This window comes from Lissotriton helveticus, chromosome 3_1 (genome assembly GCF_964261635.1).
Source record: "Lissotriton helveticus chromosome 3_1, aLisHel1.1, whole genome shotgun sequence".
Classification (NCBI taxonomy): Eukaryota; Metazoa; Chordata; class Amphibia; order Caudata; family Salamandridae; genus Lissotriton; species Lissotriton helveticus.
The window spans coordinates 1,959,035,663-1,959,056,181 of record NC_136061.1 but is presented as its reverse complement, the minus strand read 5'-3'; the positions used below and the strand labels follow the sequence as shown (position 1 = coordinate 1,959,056,181).

At 43.5% G+C, this 20,519-nt stretch overlaps 1 protein-coding gene across 3 annotated transcripts in view; it reads right to left on the bottom strand.

Annotated features, from left to right (window-relative positions):
* The window catches only part of PIAS1 (protein inhibitor of activated STAT 1), a 906,486-nt gene that overhangs the window by 794,367 nt on the left and 91,600 nt on the right, over positions 1–20,519 (bottom strand). For all 3 annotated transcript variants that reach the window (XM_078683057.1, XM_078683058.1, XM_078683060.1), the window contains exon 2: positions 17,393–17,834. In XM_078683057.1, coding sequence (XP_078539183.1) covers positions 17,393–17,834 — 442 coding nt within the window. The remainder of the gene's footprint in view (positions 1–17,392; positions 17,835–20,519) is intronic.

Sequence of the window (20,519 nt, the reverse complement as noted above, 5' to 3'; positions counted from 1 at the left end):
GGTCTCCTGGGCGCTCCCCACCTCTTTATTCTCCAGGGGCCAGGCGGGGGGGGGCACGCCCCCCCCCCCCGGCCCGCCCCTCCTATAGCCCGCCCCCCCTGACCCGGACCTTTTACCTGGCATCCGGGTCAGGGAGGCCGCCGGCCAATCGGTGGTGAGTCGCGCCCCCCAGGGCCCGCCCCCACCACCGAGAGACAACCAAGGAGAATGGGGGGGAGACGGTCGCCGCGCCGCCATACGTGCGGGGGGGCCGAGGGCCCCCCCTTTTCAGCTGTACTACAGAGTATGCCATTTATGCACTACAGTGCCCGTGCAATAAATTTTACATAGGGTGCACAACAAAACAAGCTAAATTGAGAATTTTAGAACATCAGAGAGCCATCAAAAATGTGAATCAGCAGTATCCTGTGGCCAAGCACTTTGCAGCCGAACACAATTAAAATCCTAATCTATTGAAGTTTTATGTACTGGATTGCATCGAAAGCACAGAGAGGGGCGGGAACAGATGGTTAGAATTGAGAAAACTTGAGTATAAGTACATAATCAAGTACAATACAACACAGCCCGTATGCCATAACTTAGGTGAGGCATTAGCGGTTCATCTATACCCCTAAGTATATGGTTATTTATGGTGATTATGCCTCGCTGCTGTTTACAATGAACCTCCATTCTTTTAACTGCAACTATGTTTTTAACTTTCTGATGTGTGATCGTTACATATGGAATTTCATTAAGTAAATCGCTGCATTGTTTGCCCCTTTTTAGGAATTGAATCGAACTGTTCAACATGCAGGAAAAGCCATAGCCCACTGGGGCAATAAATATGTATGAATTGGAACATCAAATACCCAGGTTACAATACCAGAAGTATCCACGACATGACTTTGGACTATAGCCCACTTGGGCAATACTTATGACTCTTACATTTAACCTGGATTATTTTGGACTTTCCTAATATGTTATGGAAGCTTGTATAGCGCATGGCTACCCCAGCAACGGGGCGTCCCAGCGCTGCGGACATGTCAGAGGCTAGTACGTCAGAGAGTGTGCTAGATGGACGCAAACAGCCAGGTTTTTATAAGTTTATACTTTATTTTGGTTTAATTTGGCAGTCCTGCAGAATGTATAAAGTTAAAACATTGCAACTTTATCGATCCCAACAAATTTATATAAGCAACAATGTAGCGGTGATATATATTTCTTTTATGTTTGTTGATCACATGATCTGTTGGAAATAATGTAACTCACTTTAAGAGAATGGCTGTGAAACAAAAACTCCACCCGTGAGCAAGAGGTCGGCTGACCTCGAAACGCGTAGGGTGTTTCTTTTGTGCCAATAAACCTACATTGCACGTACATTGGGGCCTCGATGCTGTTTTTTTCTGAATGAATGATAAACCAGGGACTGAGATAAAATATATATATATATTTATTTATATTTAGTATACAGTGGCAGTCCCCACTGTTTAGCTGTAGTTAGAACCAAGTTTCTATATGAAAATGATTTGGTTTTTAATAACGTTGGTGGTGTTTGATAAATCTTCATGAAGCTTTCCACAAAAAAAGGTTTAGCCAACTCCGCTCCTTCCTGCAAAGTTTCAGGGTGACTGGGGGAAGCAGGGACAAAGTAAACATAGCCAACAGTTCTTGCCTTTGGGACCATATAAGTCTTTAGTTATCCATCACAATATCCTTGGTGCAACAACATCAACTGTTGCATGGCTAAACGCTTAATACGGTCCCAAAGGCGAGACCTATTGGCTATGCCAATGCTTATTTGAGTATGTATCTACTAGTACCCTGAATAATATACAGGACAGTATGGTGATCTGGTACCAAAACGCACGTCAGCAATAAATTGGGGATTCAACTTATAGAACGTAACTGTGAATACAAACAACGAGATGGAACATCTTATATACTTGATTTATGAAGAAATGTAATGATTACATAATGTTTAGAGTTGAGGATAAACATGTAATGTACTAATCACATGCAAGAGATATAACAGTAGAGTATATAAAAGTTGGAAGACACAATCACATTTGAGTTTCCAATGAAAGCACTATTGTTATGTTCATACATGAAAAGCCAGACATCATATGGTGTTCACAACTGTTTTTAATGTTGTGTAGAACGTATGGTTAGAGAAGTATGACTTCACAATTTTAGGCAATTGTGGGTTGTTTTGGGTGAAAAAGTGATAATTTTCGGTAAACTTTTTTGTACAATCATGTATATTCACAAGATAGTTTTTTTTTTTTTTTAATGAGAAGATAATGAAATAAGAAGGTTTGAAAATACAAATGAAAAGAAATAGAGCATTTGTATGTATATTTAATGTTTGGCTCAACATATATGTATCACAATGTATTGAGTTTTTGACTTCTGCAATCTTCTAAATTAGTTGAGTAGGCGGTAATTTTTCCTATTTACAGAGCTAATCAACATTCGCCTCAAACTTCCTAAGTGAAAATCCCTTAAATGCAGTGTCTCTACTCATCTCAAACAGTTCATCGACGAATACAACATTTGACAATTCGGAGTCTAGTTACAGTTCAGAATGTAGCACAAACTGCAGTTTTTTTCAAATCAAGGGTGATGCACTGTTATTACTAGACATAGGGGACCAGTCTGTACTCATATTCCTTGATTTATCAGCGGCCTTTAACATTTATTATTACTAGACAAAGGGGACCAGTCTATACTCATATTCCTTGATTTATCAGCAGCCTTTAACATTGTCAATCACAACATCCTACTCAAAACTCTGTAAGAAAAAGGATGATGAACAGCACATTACAAAGATGGTGGACTCAATTACTGGAGAGCAGAGCCAAGGTGTCCCCCCTAGCTTATTTGTATCTCCAAGTGTTTTACCACACACATAAAACAAACATCTATATTCATTTCTAAGCACACAGCCATACCTAAAAGTCTTGTCTGAAGAGGAGCTACACCTACTGGGTCAAAACCCTAAAATATATCCAGTCATGTATTCCTTTCACCTTTGAAGATAAATGCAAGAAAGACTGAATTTCTGCTCATCTTCCTGCCACAGAGCTCAACACCAGTCTAATCTAGGCTGGGCTCACTTAATACACTGGATTGCAAACCTAAAAGCATTGAATACACAAAATGCCTTGGCAACATACTACAAAAGGTATCTGAACCTTCAAGCACACAAACACTGATTACATGCAGTAGTAACTCAGACTCCTTTGAGGAATCAAACTCTTTATCCCTGAGCAGATCTAAAACGGTGGTTCATTTCCAGCCATAACGATAGTCAATAACGTTCAACATGTGCACTCTTAGTTAGTGCTGCAAGTAGAAGAACAAGCATTTACAATGCAATGGTCTCGGCATTATTAAAGGTAGAGCTATTGACATTGCTCATGACATTTTTTTTATCTTAAATAAATGGCATTGTCATTTACATTGCCAATAGCTTAATCTTTAAATAAATGGCAGTCATTTACATTGCCAATAGCTTAATCTTTAAATAAATGGCATTGTCATTTACAATGCCAATAGGTTAATCGCTCGCAAATGCATGACCTATTGCATTTACACCCACACAGAGCCACACACACACATACACAGAGCCACCCACACAGAGCCCCACACACACACACCCACACCGAGCCCCCCTCCCCCACACACAGAGCACCACACACACACACTTACTAAAAAGCACAAAGTCTTCATACAAATAAAAATAGAATCATGGTACATCAGCTATAAATTAGGTTTTTTTACTTCAGTGTGTTGATTCATGCATTTTTGAAAATTCCTACAGCCTACTGCCACTGTTCTGACATGGGCAGGGCCAAATAAATGAAACTATTATGAAATCATGTGATATTGTTTAGCAAGGTATTCCCAACCTGAACCCCGTATTTTTTTTAAAGTAAATTGCACTTTAAAAACTAATTTCTTGCTTATTTTATGTAAAAAAAATTATATCAAAATATAGCAGTTTTGATGAGATTTGCGCCTCATTAAACTCACTTAACAGTGGCAGAGGTATTTATTTAAGTCCTGCGGAGTGTGACGTTGCCAAAGTACCACCGAGTGAAAATCCCAGACAATAGAAGCAGAAAATATAAGAACTGAAAGTTGTCCTGCAGTGAGCACTGCCACTAAAGTACTAAAAATAATTTTATGTGCTAAATACACTCAGGCTAGAGGTGGGTCACTTTTTATAACTTTTGTTGATTTAAGTTGTGCTTTTGACTGCGTGGACCATATCTTTTTATGGTCAACATTGGCCGAGATGGGCATTGATGCACGCATAATCACCTTTATTAGAGAGCTGTATCACAATTGCGGGGCAAGAGTAAGATATGGCAAGCAGGGCGAATGTACCGACAAATTTGCCCTGTCAAGAGGGGTTAGACAAGGGTGTATTCTGGCCCCAAGGCTATTTACTTATTATATAAATTCAGTGGGCCAATACCTCTCTCTTTTTCAAAATGATTACCCTTCCGTGAAAGGTTCACCGGTGCCAATCCTCTTGTACGCCGATGACGCGGCAATAATGTCCCAGACTCAAGTGGGACTACAGAGGGCGGTGACTAAATTCGCAGGGTTCATGCAGGATAGAGGGCTGAAAGTGAACATTTCTAAAACATATACCATGCCATGCACCAACAAGCGTAGGAGAGCGCCTTGTAATGTGTCCCTGGACAATCAGAATATAGCCACTGTAGATAAGTTCTGCTACCTGGGCATACTGTTTGACAGGCAATGCCGTTGGAAGCAGGCGATCGAAGCGAGGAAACTGGCCTTTATCCGCACCATAGGCGCTTTACGCGCTTTTTCCAACAGGGTGGGGGAGCCTGTAAACGCGCTGAATTCGCCCAGTTGCCTACCTGCCTGTGACAGAGAGGGAGCACTCAGACAGAAAGTCTGTCCAGGACCAGCTACCAACACCGGAATCCCGCCACCAGTCGCGCCGCCGCCGGGAACTACGTTTCCCATCAGGCTCAGCGGCGGCGCGTTCCCCGACGCGGCAGAAGCGACGGGAGGGGCTTACAAAGCTGCAAGCCCTCAGCGTCGCGGGACGGCCAAGGGCGGGCCCTCTGAGGCCCTCCGAGGCACGGAAAGGCGAGGAGAGGCTATCATCCGGAAACATTCGTGTGGAATAAAGGTACTGATATTGGCCTGTTATTTGGCACGTTCTATTTTGCTGACGATATTTATTCTTATTCATTTCAAAGTCCGCCCAAAACCTACAGTATTCCTCGCGTCGACCAGCCACTGACCTGGTTTCTTGCTATCACTAGTGTTGATCGTGTTCATCTAGAGTAAGAGTTAAGGAATGGGGAAAAAGCTGGTACCACCCCCTATTGAACCTGTGAATACTCTTGATTCATACCTGGTCCAAGTGGTGAGTAGTATTAACAGCAAACGAAGGCAATCCTTGGGCCTAAGCCAATCACCTGTGTTGCCCGCAGAAAGCCCACCTACAAGTGCTGCAAGTACAGCTATGTCTGATTCCCTGACAGGAAGCGTACAGCACAACTTAACTGACTCTGACTTTAATCCTCTAGCCAACCACTTGGAGGCCACTATTGTCCCTGATTCCGCCATGAACAGCGAAGACAGAGAAGATCTTATTGATCTATCAGACAATGCCAGCTCTGAATCAAGTACTCAGATAGAAGCCACGCAAGAGGATCCCCAGCCCCAGCCTCCACCTAGTCGTGCTGTTAGAGCATGTAGGAAACAAACTGCTAAACGAGGGGGGAAACAATTGGGAAGGAAGAAGCCTGCCACACCTCCTTCCAGGCGTTTGGGCAAATATTTAGATTGTGAGATCGATCACGAGTCCAAGCGCATTATCGATGATGACCTCTTCAACAGGTTTCAAGATATGATAGATACCAAAATAAAGACCATTATTAAACCTCTAATCGGGAAAGTGGACAAACTAACTGCCGAAGTCAGAAAGTTGGGGGGGGTCCATAGTACTCTGACTAAGGAGCTAGAGAATTTATCTTCCCTCGTCGCGGACTTAATATCCACGGATGAGGAGGCCCCTGGTAGTGAAAATAACTTACAGCCCGTCCAACAAGGGTTGCTACCCCTACCCCCATCAACAATACCAACTGTTCCGGATCAGAATGGCGTAACTGGGGACCCTCATACCATCCCCACTGCTGTAACAGTGGTAAGCCATCAAGAGGCCAGCCCAGTTCAATTTATAGCGGAGGCCTCACCGGTAGTCTTGGTGCTGGCCAATGTTCCACCTTTGCTAAAAGACAAAACAGAGTCAGATCAGGGCCTCAAAGATAAAGCCATACATTGGCTCTCAAACAACATGCATATGGCGCAGGAAGGGCTTGATAAACTGGCAGGAAACATAGTTTCGACCAGGAGGGTACCCTGGATTGGCAGTAAGCCGAAAAGGTTTCAAGGCGACTGCGTTATTATAACTGTCACTAACGCCGAGGTCCTCCCTGAAATCTTGGCTAATGTTTTTCCACCTCAGCGGCGCAATGGTTCCATAGTCCCATTAACTCTTGGTTTTTTCTATAATGAGCCTCAACCCGCTACTATACATAAGATTAACAGGCAGAATAAGTATAGTAACAACTGTAGCTGGGGAGGGGCTAGGGGCCTGCGATATGTAAATGACCGGTTCCCGCCTGTAGTACAGCGAGAGTCAGGAAGATCCATTTACCCGCACGAGGAAAATATTCAGCCAGTTCATCAGTATGGGTTGGGATTCAACGGGTGGGGGCGTGGCGCACTAGGGTACGTTCAAAGTGCACGGGGTATCATGCCAACACGGTGGCAGAGAATGGACCCTCCTTTGATCCACCCAACTACCCCACATCCTTCGTGGAACTTATCCCACAACGGGCAGGTTCAGTTAGCTACTCCATCTGCTTGGGGCTTTACTACAGGCAATAGGTTTGGCCCCCTATCTGACCTTAACACGTGCGATTGACTCGAACCAGGTACTGACCAAAATAATGTGGGTCCGATTAGTCAAAACTCTCGTAGCGATGGTTTAAGCATCGATGATTTCCTTGGATTTTCGACGCCTAATGTAGCCACTAAGCCCCAACCATCTACCACTCTAGGTAAGCATGCAACCTCAATTGGGGGCGAGTCTGCCCGTAACCAGGGTTTGGGTGGAGTGGGCACACAGTTTGGCCGCCTAGTAAAAATCACCGTTGCTTCACCATCGCAGGCAGTAGTGGTTGGAGAATCAGAGAGTGGTAGCAAGTTAATGACTAGTAGGGAGTCATGTAAGATCATAAGTTGGAACGTGGCGGGTTTGAACACCAAATGTAAGGACCCGGTATGGTGGAGCTTCATTTCAAAGCACCACATTATTGCCCTACAAGAAACTTGGGATACATCTAGTAACATCTGGTGGGATGGATACACTAGCTTTATAAGCCCAGCTGTCCCAAGCAGAACAGGCAGGGCTAGAGGTGGGTTGGCCCTTTTTTTCGCCTTGGACCTAAAAGGAAGTTATAGGCAGATTAGGTCTGAATCTGACAATATACTGATTGTTGAAAGGGTTATTAATAAGACCCGTAGGACCTTATACATTAACTTCTATAACTCTGGGAACAGCGCATATGAAGGGCGTAATATTGCCAGCTTATAGTATTTTAAATTCAGTCCTACAGAATATCTCTTTCGCATCTGAGTTAATTTTACTAGGTGATTTTAATATACACTTGTGCAATTTAGCATGCAAGGGAAGTGAAGTTAGCGAGGAGGATGATGACGCCCCAGTAGCACCTCATTTCGAACATTCAGCAGAGGGTCAGGAGCTTGAGGACTTACTTGCAAACTTCAACCTCTATGAATCAAATTTCGGTCTGAGAACGCCAACTTTCACTGGCTGTCAACATGGGTCTGTGATAGATTATATTTTTGTTTCTCCTGGTATCCTAAATTTGACTGCCGCATATACAACGATAGTAACTCACTTCAGTGACCATAATCCAGTACTTTTAGAAGTGATGTGGGGCAGCCAGATGGGCGCAGCTCCATCGATTATAAAATCAGCCCATCGTTTGAGGACTACAGATCAAGACAGAAGAGTTAAATGGGCGAAAGTGATCCCGGAAGATTTCTATAAAAAATGCTTCCCTAAGATTGAATCTCAGGTGGAGCTTTGTCAGAACCCTGACACCCAAGGAAGCCTCGTGGTATCAGGCTATGAGGAAATATGTGTTCAGGTTTCTAACGAACTTTTAGCTAAACCTTTTCAGGGAGCGCAGGGTCACAAGCGATGGTTTGATTCTGTTTGCTCAAAGGCCCATAGAGATTTGTTGGCGGCTCTAAAAACTGTCCCGAGAGTAAAAGAGGAAATTGCGAGGCTTAGGAAAATTTATAAGGCCGCAGTAAAGAACCGCAAAGATTCCATTAAAAGTGAAGCATGGGATAACCTCCTCTCGGCGGCGGTGTTGAAGGACAGCAGGAGATTCTGGGAACTTATCAAGCAGCCCCTTTTTTCGGAGGACAGCAATTCACCAATGGATTGTGTGATTACTGAGGATAAATGGTTGTCTTTTTTCAAAAATGTATATGGGGGGGACTTAGTTGATGTGCATATCGACAGGCGCCTATCGTCCAACGGGCCTGTACATTCAATTGTTTTTAGCCCCCAAGAAATAGAAAAGGCACTTGCGGAAACCACTAAACACAAGGCACCTGGCCCCGATGGAGTACCGGCCGACTTTTTCATGTTTTCACCTAAAATGTGGTCGAGGGTGCTGTCCAACGTGTTTAATGCTGTCAACGATAACTCAGCTCCTGCATCATGGGCTACATCTACCATCGTCCCCATTTACAAAAATAAAGGGCAGCGGGATGATCCAGCATTCTATAGGCCTATATCCCTTTTGGACTCTACCGTAAAGATTTTGGGGAGAGTCCTCTTATCAAGACTGAGGGAGAATGTTGAGGGCTGCGGCGGTTTGTGTGAACTACAATATGGTTTCAGAGAGAGTAAAGGTACAATAGAGCAATGCATTAATCTGTATTTACTTACCTCAAAGTACACGTTGGCTAAGGAGGGCTCAGTGTACCTGGCATTTATGGACCTCTCTTCGGCCTTTGATCTCGTTAATAGGTCCAAATTATGGTCGACCCTCCTGGATTTAGGTATTGATGAAGCCCTGGTTATGTTTATGGCCAAACTGCATCAGGAGCTTTTTGCATCCGTACGAGTCTCTAACAACGGTAGGCGTACTCCTTTATTTAAATCTCTGAAAGGGGTACGGCAAGGTTGTATCTTGGCACCCACGCTTTTCATCATCTATATTAATGGCCTGGGCGCTTACCTGAGAGGCTTGAGCACGGATGTTCCACGTGTAGGAGATGACCATATCCCGGCACTCCTGTACGCGGACGATGCCGTGCTGATCGCCCGCACGGGTAACGGGCTACAGGTCCTTCTTAACTCTTTTGGCTCTTTTATGGAAAATCTGGACCTTAAGGTCAATGCGTCCAAATCGCATACAATGGTCATGGGCAGAGAGCGTGCGAAGAGAAGTCACAAATCTTTTTTCTGTAGTGGGATCCCTGTTTCGGAAGTAACCACATTCCCTTACTTGGGAGTTTTGTTCGACCAAAAAGGCACCTGGGGACCACAGATAAGTGCAAAAAGGCTGGCAGTCACTAGATCCGCTTCTGCACTCTTGGGTTTTGCTGGCAAGCTGGGTGCCAGGCCCATGGAAGCGTTGCTGAAGATCTATAAGAGCAAACCCGTTGCCATTGCCTCATATGGATCCCCTCTGTGGGGGTATGTTAATCTTGACCCCATTCAGAGGGCAGAAAATAGATTCATAAGATCACTCCTTTCTGTGCCCCAGTCAACCCCAACTTATTCTATTCACAAGGAGGTTGGCCTACCATATTTGTCGGACTCATTGAGTGTAGCACCTTTGATCATGTGGCTTAAAATGTGGTTAAATGTTGATCTTCCGCTGAACCATAAGATTTTGAGGGATGTCCAATCAATGGATAACTATAGTAAAATCCCATGGTTGGCTTACTTAAGTAAATCATTTAAAGATTTGGGTCGCCCAGATTTGTTCCTCTGTCCAGAGAACATTAGGGCCCAAGACATAGCCTTTATAAAAAAGGCATTTAAAGAAGGGAAGGAAGCCTGCCGCGAGGTATCTGAGCTGCAGAAACCAGCAGTTAGGGCTCACTACCTATTGGTTAGCACTCCTAATTTGGCACCTTATCTTCGCTATGTAACAATCCCTTACCACAGGTTTTTATTAACTAAACTTAGGTTTAATCTTATTCATTTCCACCTAGGCTCTTTTAAGGGATGGCAGAAGCCAGAACTAGCCGCCCCTTGCAGCTGCGACAATTTCTCTGTGCAGGATACAATGCACTTCGTCATGTTTTGTAGCCTATATCACGAGCAGAGGAAAAAATATTTGCTCCCTTTATTTAAAGAATCAGGGTTCACACAGGTGCGCCCGGCGCTGCTCTATTTACAGCTCATGACAAACCCATGCACAACGTTTAGATTAGCAAACTTTTTAGTCGCAGCCTCTAGGGCGAAAGCTGTTGGACAATCTCCGGTCTAAAAGATTTTTTATCTTAATGAGTTTATATGTATTGTTTTAAATATAAATGTATCCTTTTTAAATTGTGTAAATAGTATTTATAATGTATACTGGGTATGATGTTTTTTAGATGTTAGGAAACTTATAATGTATACTGGGTATGATGTTTTTTAGATGTTAGGAAACTTATAATGTATACTGGGTATGATGTTTTTTAGATGTTAGGAAACTTAATTATGTTTCTTATGTCATGTTTTAATTGTTTTTGTTTGTTTCTTTGTATGACTTTGAATAAGTCGAATAAAGATATTCTGACTGACTGACTGACAACAGAGTGGGTGGTAAACCTATTAAGGAGCTGGTACAGATATACCGGGCGAAGTGTGTGTCCACAGCCATCTACGGGGCGGGACTTTGGGGCATTGAGAAGGATCAATCTTTGCAGGGCTGTGAGAATCAATTTATCAGTTATCTTCTAGGTGTAGCAAAAACCTCATCTTCATTTATGACGCACATAGAGACAGGAGTTAAGTACCTGAGCGACATAATTAGGATGGCCCCAATTCTTTTATGGCACAAGGTATGGACCACAAGGGAAGCCAGTTTTAACAGGGACCTCTTGGAGGATTGCCTGGCCCTAGATGGGGTTGCAAGCTTCCGATGGTTGTCGTATGTAAGATCTTTACTTAATGACCTGGGTTTCCCAGATTATTATGTAAAACCTAGAACCCTGGAGGGTATATCTAGATCAGTTCTTAAAAAAACACTAATCACCCATCTGGAAATTTTGAGATGGAATGCTGAAAAGAATAAACAAACCATCTTAAATTTTCAGGAAGTTACCCCCAACGAAGGCATGCAAATGTACCTAAATGTGGATCCCAGCCCGTATCACAGAATGCTTTTGTCCCGTCTTCGCCTTGGGACCTTCTTTCGCATGGTATCTGTACCGGAGATGAATTACTGGTCTACCACTAAACTATCCTGCACATGCGATAATATCGCTCTGCAATCTAATTTGCATATAATGTTCTTTTGCACTTTCTACTCCACCCCCAGAAAACTTTATCTAAAACCTCTTTTAAATCGGTGGGGTGTAAGAAATTGTAGGCCTGCCTTCTTAAGATTATTAAAACTCGAAGATGAGCATGTGATTTTTGCGGTATCTTGTTTTTTAAGATCAGTCATGTTGTTGCGGAAAACCATGCGGTAAAACATTCCTGCCCGGGTCCCTCCATGCTTATTGTGTTAGCCAGTACAAATTGGACCTTAAATCGTATTGTATTTGCACGAATTTTTTAACGATTTGATTATTCCATTTGCTGTTTTTAACTGTTAACGCATACGTAAACATTTATTAATTGTGATTATATTTTGATGTACGTGTTGTGCTTTTATGATTTTTTATGAAAATCGAATAAAGCTTTTATAACTAACAAAAAAAAAAAAACAAGCTATGGCCATGCTTCGAATGACAAATTAAAATCTGGGACCAGGGCGACTTGCGGGATTGTCTTTCAGATGTGTAAACCATATGTATATGAAAACGTATTTTTTTCAGGAAAACGTAGCCTAAAAGCTGAAATAAATTGAGAGCCATTCCCTTAAAAAAAACTGATGTGACAAGTGGCATTTCTTTTTGTTTTCAAAAGAAGGGGGGAGAGAGATCTAGGTCGATCAAGAGGGCTGATTTACCACTCCAATAAAGTGTTCTCCAATCTGAAGCAGGTCACTACCATCTAGCTTCCCATGATATCTTGGGAGAGCCCAAATAGGATGGTACTCGGACTTTTTTCAAAACCACTACAAAATGGCCGTGCTATTCACATAGCAAACCTCATAACCTATGCCAAACAGCGAAAACGTCAAACCGGAAGTTAATATACTGTCTCCCATAAACTTACCCAACCACCTCTCACTAGGGACCCCATTATGAGAAGCCATTGGCGTTATGAATGACAACCATTAACGCAACACACGTAACAAAATGTCCGTGACACACAGAGACAGCCACAAGCACAGGGAGCTTTTCGTCTTCGGCACCACTGTAATATGGCCGCCGGGCTTACTGAGGAAATCACATGACCCGAGATAATCAGGATTAATGCCCGACCCGCCCACTATCATTACTATAAACAAGATTGCCGCCGGACCGAACGTTACTATCCGGTCCTGGCGGAGAGGGGTAGGCGTTTCCACACCGACACGGGAGACCTAAGTAAGTGACTGTTATGCTATGAAGAGGATTTTTTCGCAATGAGCGAGTGTTGTGCTGTCCTGTAACGTAGCGGTACTGGGAGCGGATCCTGGCCTTCACTACTTCCCCCGGGATTGCTCCAGATGACCCGTTGTCTAAAAACATTCCTGTGACCGAGTGCATGCTAGACCCTCTTATCAACGACCCTGTCTACGACCTGTCTGTAGTTTAACATCTATTTCCGTTTTTGACATACCCTCGTGGTTACCGATGTCTAAAAGTGTGAACCCATCGGGGGGCCCTCGCACTACACCTATGGTGGTTACCCTAAAATACATAGTATTGACAAGTAAGCGATATGTATACAGTGGCACTGAGGGAATATGTATATACTCTATAGACCTTAGATGTGCACACATACTCACCTTAACAGACATGAGACACTCGATGTTTTAACCGAGAACTACAATCAGAGATTATGTTTTGTCGTCTGCTCTTCCTCTTCTTTCCTATTTCCTCCCTCAATTTAGCCTTAGCAACAGAGGCTTATCTCACCGATGTCTTTCCCGCCAGGCACTGCTGGTACATGTTACCACTGACCCTTAGGTAAGTGGTGTCCTACAAGTAAAACAGCATGGCTGCAACTCTTCCTGTTTTTAATGTATTTGATTTTAACTTTCACTTTGAAACTTGTCACAAGGTATTTCTCCACTTTACGGTTTGAACATTCCACCTATCACAGTTCTACCAGGAGATATTCACTAATGTGATTTTACCTCCATGATCATTGCTAGTAGTCACCTACACTAGCATGCCACCCAGTGCACCAGGTCAATACATATGTGGAAATGCAATACAATATCTGTTTATGAGATGCTAAACAATGTTTTCTCAATGTTTTCTCCCCTTTGTTTCCTACACCAGGCTTGGAACATTGTATAAACAGGTATTTTCCATACTTTAGATGTGAATACTGATACTCAGACAGATCAGCGACACAGTAGACAGCAATACAAATAGTCCTGATGAATCGCGGGTGACCTTGCCCCAAGCGAGAAACATGTCGACCACTATCACCACTTTATAGTATAGTCTTGAGCACGGAACGCATTACTTTCCATAACTCCTAGACTAACTATTCTTTTTTAGTTAACGGCCAGGGACCACCAGAATAAAATTCTTTCCGGTACTCTGGCGTTATTTTAATTTCACTTTCCGTCTACTACTATCTCTGGCCCCTCACCCACACTTCACCCATGGGCAGTTGGAAAAAGATCTCCGCCAAAGAGCCCCTCTTTTGAGGTGTAGCCCGTTGTGTATTGCACCGCCCACCCAACGAGGAGCACCGGCCCATGATGAAGCATGACACCTGCAAGAGTGTGTGAGGCCATTACATCCAACAAAATGGATACCCAGAGGATGGTTACCATTTAACCACCCTTCTACATCCACATACTTTGACCTACACTCATACCATAGGAACAGCCCAGTTCTCTCTTTTTGTTACATACAAGTGGCATTTCGCAGCAAAAATCTAAATCCGAAACCATTGATCATGGGCAAGCACTGTTGATAGCTGGCACTTGCTTTGTGCTGCTACATTACATTACTTTATGTCATCTGACGTCACTGGCACCTAAAAGTCACAGAGTGACCGGGTATTAGGGTGGAGTGAACATTATTTATGTGAAGTGCACTGAGGATGTGCTAGTTCGGTTCACACTTTCATACGAGGGGGAGGGGCGAGCCACTCCGGCCCTGCATGCAGCAGGCACCAGGCATGCTGCTGTGGCTCCAGATGGCACCTGCCTCAGCAGCTCACCTGACACACTGGGTGGGGGGGTCAAACAGAAGCCATGCCTCTTCGCCGTAGGATCTTCCATCTGATGTCCACTAGGAGCTAGAGGAATGTATGTTGACAAGAGTGTATTCAGTAGATGTCAATCTAAACCATTGTTAGTCATGCAGATACCATGTCCATGATCGCAACCCCTTTCAGAGGCCGCTCCATCACTACTCAACCAGAGTACAAAGTGTGGACAGAGCGATTCCAAACCACGAAAATGCTTGTAGTAAGGGGCAAGACTCAACGGAAGTATATCCGGTACACAACACACAGCAACCACATATATCCACAAACTCCGCGATGGCTCTTGATTTCATAAAGTTGACATGTTCGATAATATTACATGTGTCCAATAAAGTAAGCTGTGTCCCTTACATGCAACTGAGTCTGGCAAAACTCATAATATCCCTGTGCCTTAAAAAAACACAACCTGGCCTTGTAATGCAACTGGTGCTCATGTAAAGCGGTCCAATACCGTCCGATCAAGTTCGCGGTGTATTAAACTGCAAAAAGAACAATACATAAGGGACACACAGCCCCGAAGATTGTTTTAAACGAGGCTAGCCACTAAAAATGGTAGAATAAAGTAGGAGCGCGCTTTCCTGTTTGAGTAGCCTGCACCAAAGCTCCCAACTCCACGCGTGCAGGCAGGCGCACAGTGTGATTCCAGATTCCATTCCAGAAGCTTTTATGTACAGCATAAACGATCAAAAACTGAACACACATTTAATTATTTCGTTGTAGGCAGCGCATAGTTTGGCGGACTCAGGCAAGTTCATACAGGGGTGGAGGAGGGGAGGGGGCGTGATGTCCACAAGTAGCCTCACACAAAGAAAGAGGTGCCATGTGTGAAGAAATCGGTGGGGGTCCGATGAGCACAGCCTCTGGGGGGAAAAAGGAAGGCTCACTTTGGTAGAGTGCCGGAGTAGCCTCACGCACGGAAAAAGGTGTCCTGTGTAATGAAATCGGTGGGGGTCAGATGAGCACTGCCTTGCTGAGGAAAAGGAATGGTCTCAAGGGCAGAGCGCTGTTAAAACAAGAGCGTAACTGCACCGCCATTAACCCCTAAAACAACCACGATTTACAGAAAAATGAATGTTACTTCGCCACAGTACGGTACACCGCTTACAGCATCACCCGATTTGCCCTGAAACACATTTTACTGCCGGAAGAGAGAGGAAGAGGATAGGAAGGGAGAAGAAGACAGGAAAGCAACAGCTCACCTTCACTGCGAAAAAAAATGGCGGCTGCAAGCTTCCGAACATTTTCGGATTCGGGGGCGTGTTTTGGCGTTGAGTGACGGATGACGTCACAGGCGGAAAGAACGCCAAAAACACGCCCCCGAATCCGAAAGAGACGGGGCTTGTTTGGAGTGACGCCACTCTCCTCCAATGGCTGGCCTCCGTTTAGGGAGCCAGCCAATGGAGGAGAGAGTGAGGAGAGTGGCGGGTTCAAGCCCAGTCTCAAAAACATTAAATCTCCGACCAAAGACTGCGCAAGCGCAGCCTTTAGGTCCGAGACCTAAAAAAAGTAGCCAGGGACAGAAAACACGAGCAGTACAAGGACACTCACAAAGAAAAGAAAGAGTACTTGGGAAACAGTCCAGAGAAGAGAGAAACATGAAGAGGAAATTAAGCCGGCATACACAGATCAAACAGGAGCCAGCAAATAACAGTGATGCTAAAGCCAACTAATGGTAAGCAATGGGTGGGCTCCAAGTCCCCTTTGAGGTAACAAAACGTCTTTCAAGCAGTAAAGCATGTGCTGTCTCAGGCAAGTCCTAAAAAGTAACTCCCTAAAAATAATTAGTGGACGAATACACGCCATCCAAACATAAGAATGTTAAAGAGGCTATGTTCCATGGGAGGGACCAACACAAGATGGGACAAGAAAAGCCATTGAATATTAAAGCAAGCAAATGCAAGTGAATGTAAAGCTAATCAACAGTAAGCAACGGATGGCTGTAAACCCATTGTAAGTTTGTGGTAAACTCAAAATAAGTTGAATACAACTAGACAGTTAATGCGGACTAGTAGGCGAGACCTAAAAAGAACCATTTTGCAACCATTCTCTGGAAGTGATCCCAAAATCTGGATTTCTATTCCACAGCAATAAGCACAAATGATTTTTTCAAACATTCAAAGACGACATAAAACTTTTACTTTCTCAAATATATGCTTAGTTAACAAACATTACTAATATATGTACGCCAAGATACACAAGACAGTCTTCAACTCCCACCTCAACCCCTACGTATTCTCGGTCAAAATCTGCTCTATTGCCCAATCCTCCGTAGATAGTAACTGTTTCCACATCACCTTATTGACCTTACTTTATTACCCAACCATTGCACAATAGGGACTTCTCCCTCCATTTGTAATCTTGAGTTTGTCATTCTCTTAGAAAGTGCTAAGACACCCAGGAGTCTGGTTCACACGCATAAAACTACATTAACAAAATAAAATGGATGAAGAGTATGGAGCTTGTACCTAGAAACATTACAGTGCTAAACAGCACAAGACACAATAAAAGTATTGTAATTTCTAATGCAACAAGAGGCGCAATTTTAAAAAGCACATTCTGTTCCAAGTCCAAACCTTATGTAAAGGCACACTAAAATCATAAACATTGCTATCAATCTGTATCAAACAACACAACACGAGGGCATTGTGTGGTAAGAAAGGAATGGTAATGAAGACAATCACGGGGAGGGGAAGAAAAAACGAATTCACTCCTAATCATGGATTCAAAAACGTTTTAAAATAATTTAAAATGCTGAACACTTACCTAGACTCGTGGGCTTTATCAGCTCATCCAGCAGATCGTAGAATGGAAGTTTCTGAAGCTTGACATCCGGATGCACAGGGTGTAGGGCAGTAGTGAGGAGGGGGAGGTCCAAGTCGTGCTTAGATCCCAGCAGAGAGACTGGAAGCAGAGGCGAGGCCGAATGCCCATCATAGGAGAGCTGTGGAATGGACGAGGGGGACAGCGTTGCGGACAAAGAACTCGAGTGGACGTTGGGGACAGATAAGTCTGCGGAAGTCATTATTTTCTGGGGGAATCTCCGCCTGTACAGTTCCTTAACTTTCATTTGGACGGCGGGGCTGCAACCAGCCTTAAGCAAGTGCAGCGCTTTGGTAAGAAGTTCGTGCTTGCGGCCGTGTTTATTCCTCCCAGCGTAGCCAAGTAGTACCTGTAGTTCTGACACTCGAAGGCTCATAACCATTTGCTTAAAGATAAATAAAGTAAACATTAGAATTGTACAGTGGGTGCAACTGAAGAGTGTATGCGTGTTTTAAGTTACATCAGAAACATGGCAATACATTTCTCGTGTGGTTGAAAAAGAAGGAAATTGAAAGAAGCAGACTGCACAGTGATTTAAAATGACTAAGGCTCTTATGAGTTTGGCGGTGTGGGAGCAGGACCGCCCCGCACCGCAAAACCTGTATTTGAACTGCCTGCCAGATTTGGAGTTTTTTTTACTGTCTGGCGAATGGTTCTTTGGAGTTCACACGGCAGTGCCTATGAAATAGGCACCGCAATGGGAACATAAAAATCAGTACCTGCGCAGCATGGAATGTTGCAGTCCATACCATGCAGGTACTGCGGTGCATGCACACAGGGGGCCACAACCTGTGCCCCCCTAAATGCACCCCATGGCACAGAGGCCCCCTTTGTTTCCTCACTGCCACACTTTTCATGGAAGTCAAACGCCATGAAAAACATGGTGGTAAAGTAACCTTCTAATATGCTTAACAGGGCTGCAGCGACCCATCCAAGCATACTGCGGCCTCAAGACCACCGTGCCACCGCAAGGGATCTCTGATCCTTGGTAGTTGCTGTGGGCTCAGCACGGCCCAACCATCCTGGTCACAATAGGGCAATCAGGAGATCGCCACGAGTCAGACCGCCAGACTCGTAATAAACCCCCAAGCCAATTAGAAATCTAGAGAACAGGGGTACAGCATGCAGCCCAACTGTATTAAATAGCCAGGATGTAACCCTGCTCCTGGGGAGGGCATGTATAGTTAAAATGCAAGTTTTTTTTTTTTAAAAACAGATGTGAAACGTGGATAATATTTTTGGTTTACCAAGGAAACAACAAATCACATAGGAATAATACTCTGGCAGCAAGTCCCTAAATGCTCTGATTAAACTTGCATCTTTCTAGTAGTGCAAGGGACTAAATGAGAAAATCCTGAATCCACAGTGCCAATTAGAGCCTTACCAAGAAAGCAGGCTTCAAGGCTAAATATTTATACCACCAACAAGACGGTTCCGATCTCAAAATCTTTATCTGCAGCAACTTTTCATTTGTTGCAAACATTGCTCAAACATTGCTACGTGTGTATGCACTTTCCCCACCTTACCTTGCATTTGCAAAGGTTCTCATGATAGTAATCCATGGATACAGATAATTAGAGTTGATCGAAAAACAATGATGAGAGGAGTGACAACAATAAAAATAGACAACGTGGGCACAACCGACTAGATTCACTAACTGTAGACCAGTACCACTTACGTTTTTAGCGGCTCTTGACACAACTGAACACTTCCTTTACATCAGAAACATGGAGTTTTAGTGCAACTCAAAAAGCGGCAATGCGAGAGCGGTCACACAGTGTAGATATCCAGCCTAAAAATGTGCAGTGCAGCGTAAGCTAGGCCGAATCCTAGAAAGCAGAGGCAATTTCCGCAGTGTAACATTACTCCAAGTCATCATAAAAACAGCTACAGATATTCAGGAAAAGACAAAAGATATCAATAACAATTGCTATTTAATATTGTAGCAATGACTTAACATTTACTAGTTCTTCCAGATTCTAAACCATTACCCAACAATGACAAGGAAGTACCAGAACCCGCTTGCCAGCATAAAAAGAGAACACTTAAAGACACATAAAAGCAGCTCCGTCACACATGGCAAACTCTTTTCTCTTTCAGCATACATGGGAGCCCATATACAATCTAAACCCACCCATAGAGTAAACAAATAACAGTCCTGAAATATGACCAATTAGGTGATGTGAAGTGTAACATTCAGGCAATTGCTATTTCCAAGCAAAAGGGTACCGGACAAATAGTCATGAGTATATAAGTTAAATTAAAAGTTATAAAACAAAAGTTATGAAACAAAACAACTGGGCAAAATAGGAAAAAAGACCAAGTAATCCTGCTCTGAACTGTCCTTACAACAACTGCAAGAGGCCATCAAATATATAACGGAGAATAAGGGTAAATATAATATCCTAAAAAAATAATTGAAAAGCAGAGCATCTTGCTGGATCTTTACGGTTAAAGGGGTTAATTTAACTAAACAAGACTCGTCAGAAAACAGGCTGCAGAAAGTCTATACCTCGTTGATTTTTTCACGTTTTGTTGTGTCAAAGTATAGAAACTTCATGCATGTAAATGGAGATCTTTCACTTTTATTCTTCATACTAGTAAGGAGAAAAGGTTTGTAAATGATGTATTAAAAATACAAAACTAAAATAAAGTCACAGGGTATTTACTACAAGTGATATTAAAGGCTTTTAAAATGTTTTGTGCCCTTGCCCTATTCGGTCCCTTTCTCCAACTTTGCGGCTCATTTGAAAGCTGCTGTGTGTTCATTAACCCTGGGCGTAGTTGCGCTACACGTAGCTATGTGAAGTGCACTACGCACGCTACTCATAGCTACGCGAACTGCATAGTGCGGTAGGGAAAATGCTGTACGCACTGATTGCACAGTGCCGCATGCTTGTCTGCACTGTGCAATCATTGCAAACGGCATCTTGCACAGTGCAAGCAGTCGTTTTTTGCCGCTCGAGTAGATTTGTACTCAAGCGGCAGCTTTCTCAACGCAGACTGGTAGTTTCTAGTTACGAGCATACGCGACCACTCACAATGAGAAAACAGGAACTCCCCGCGTTGA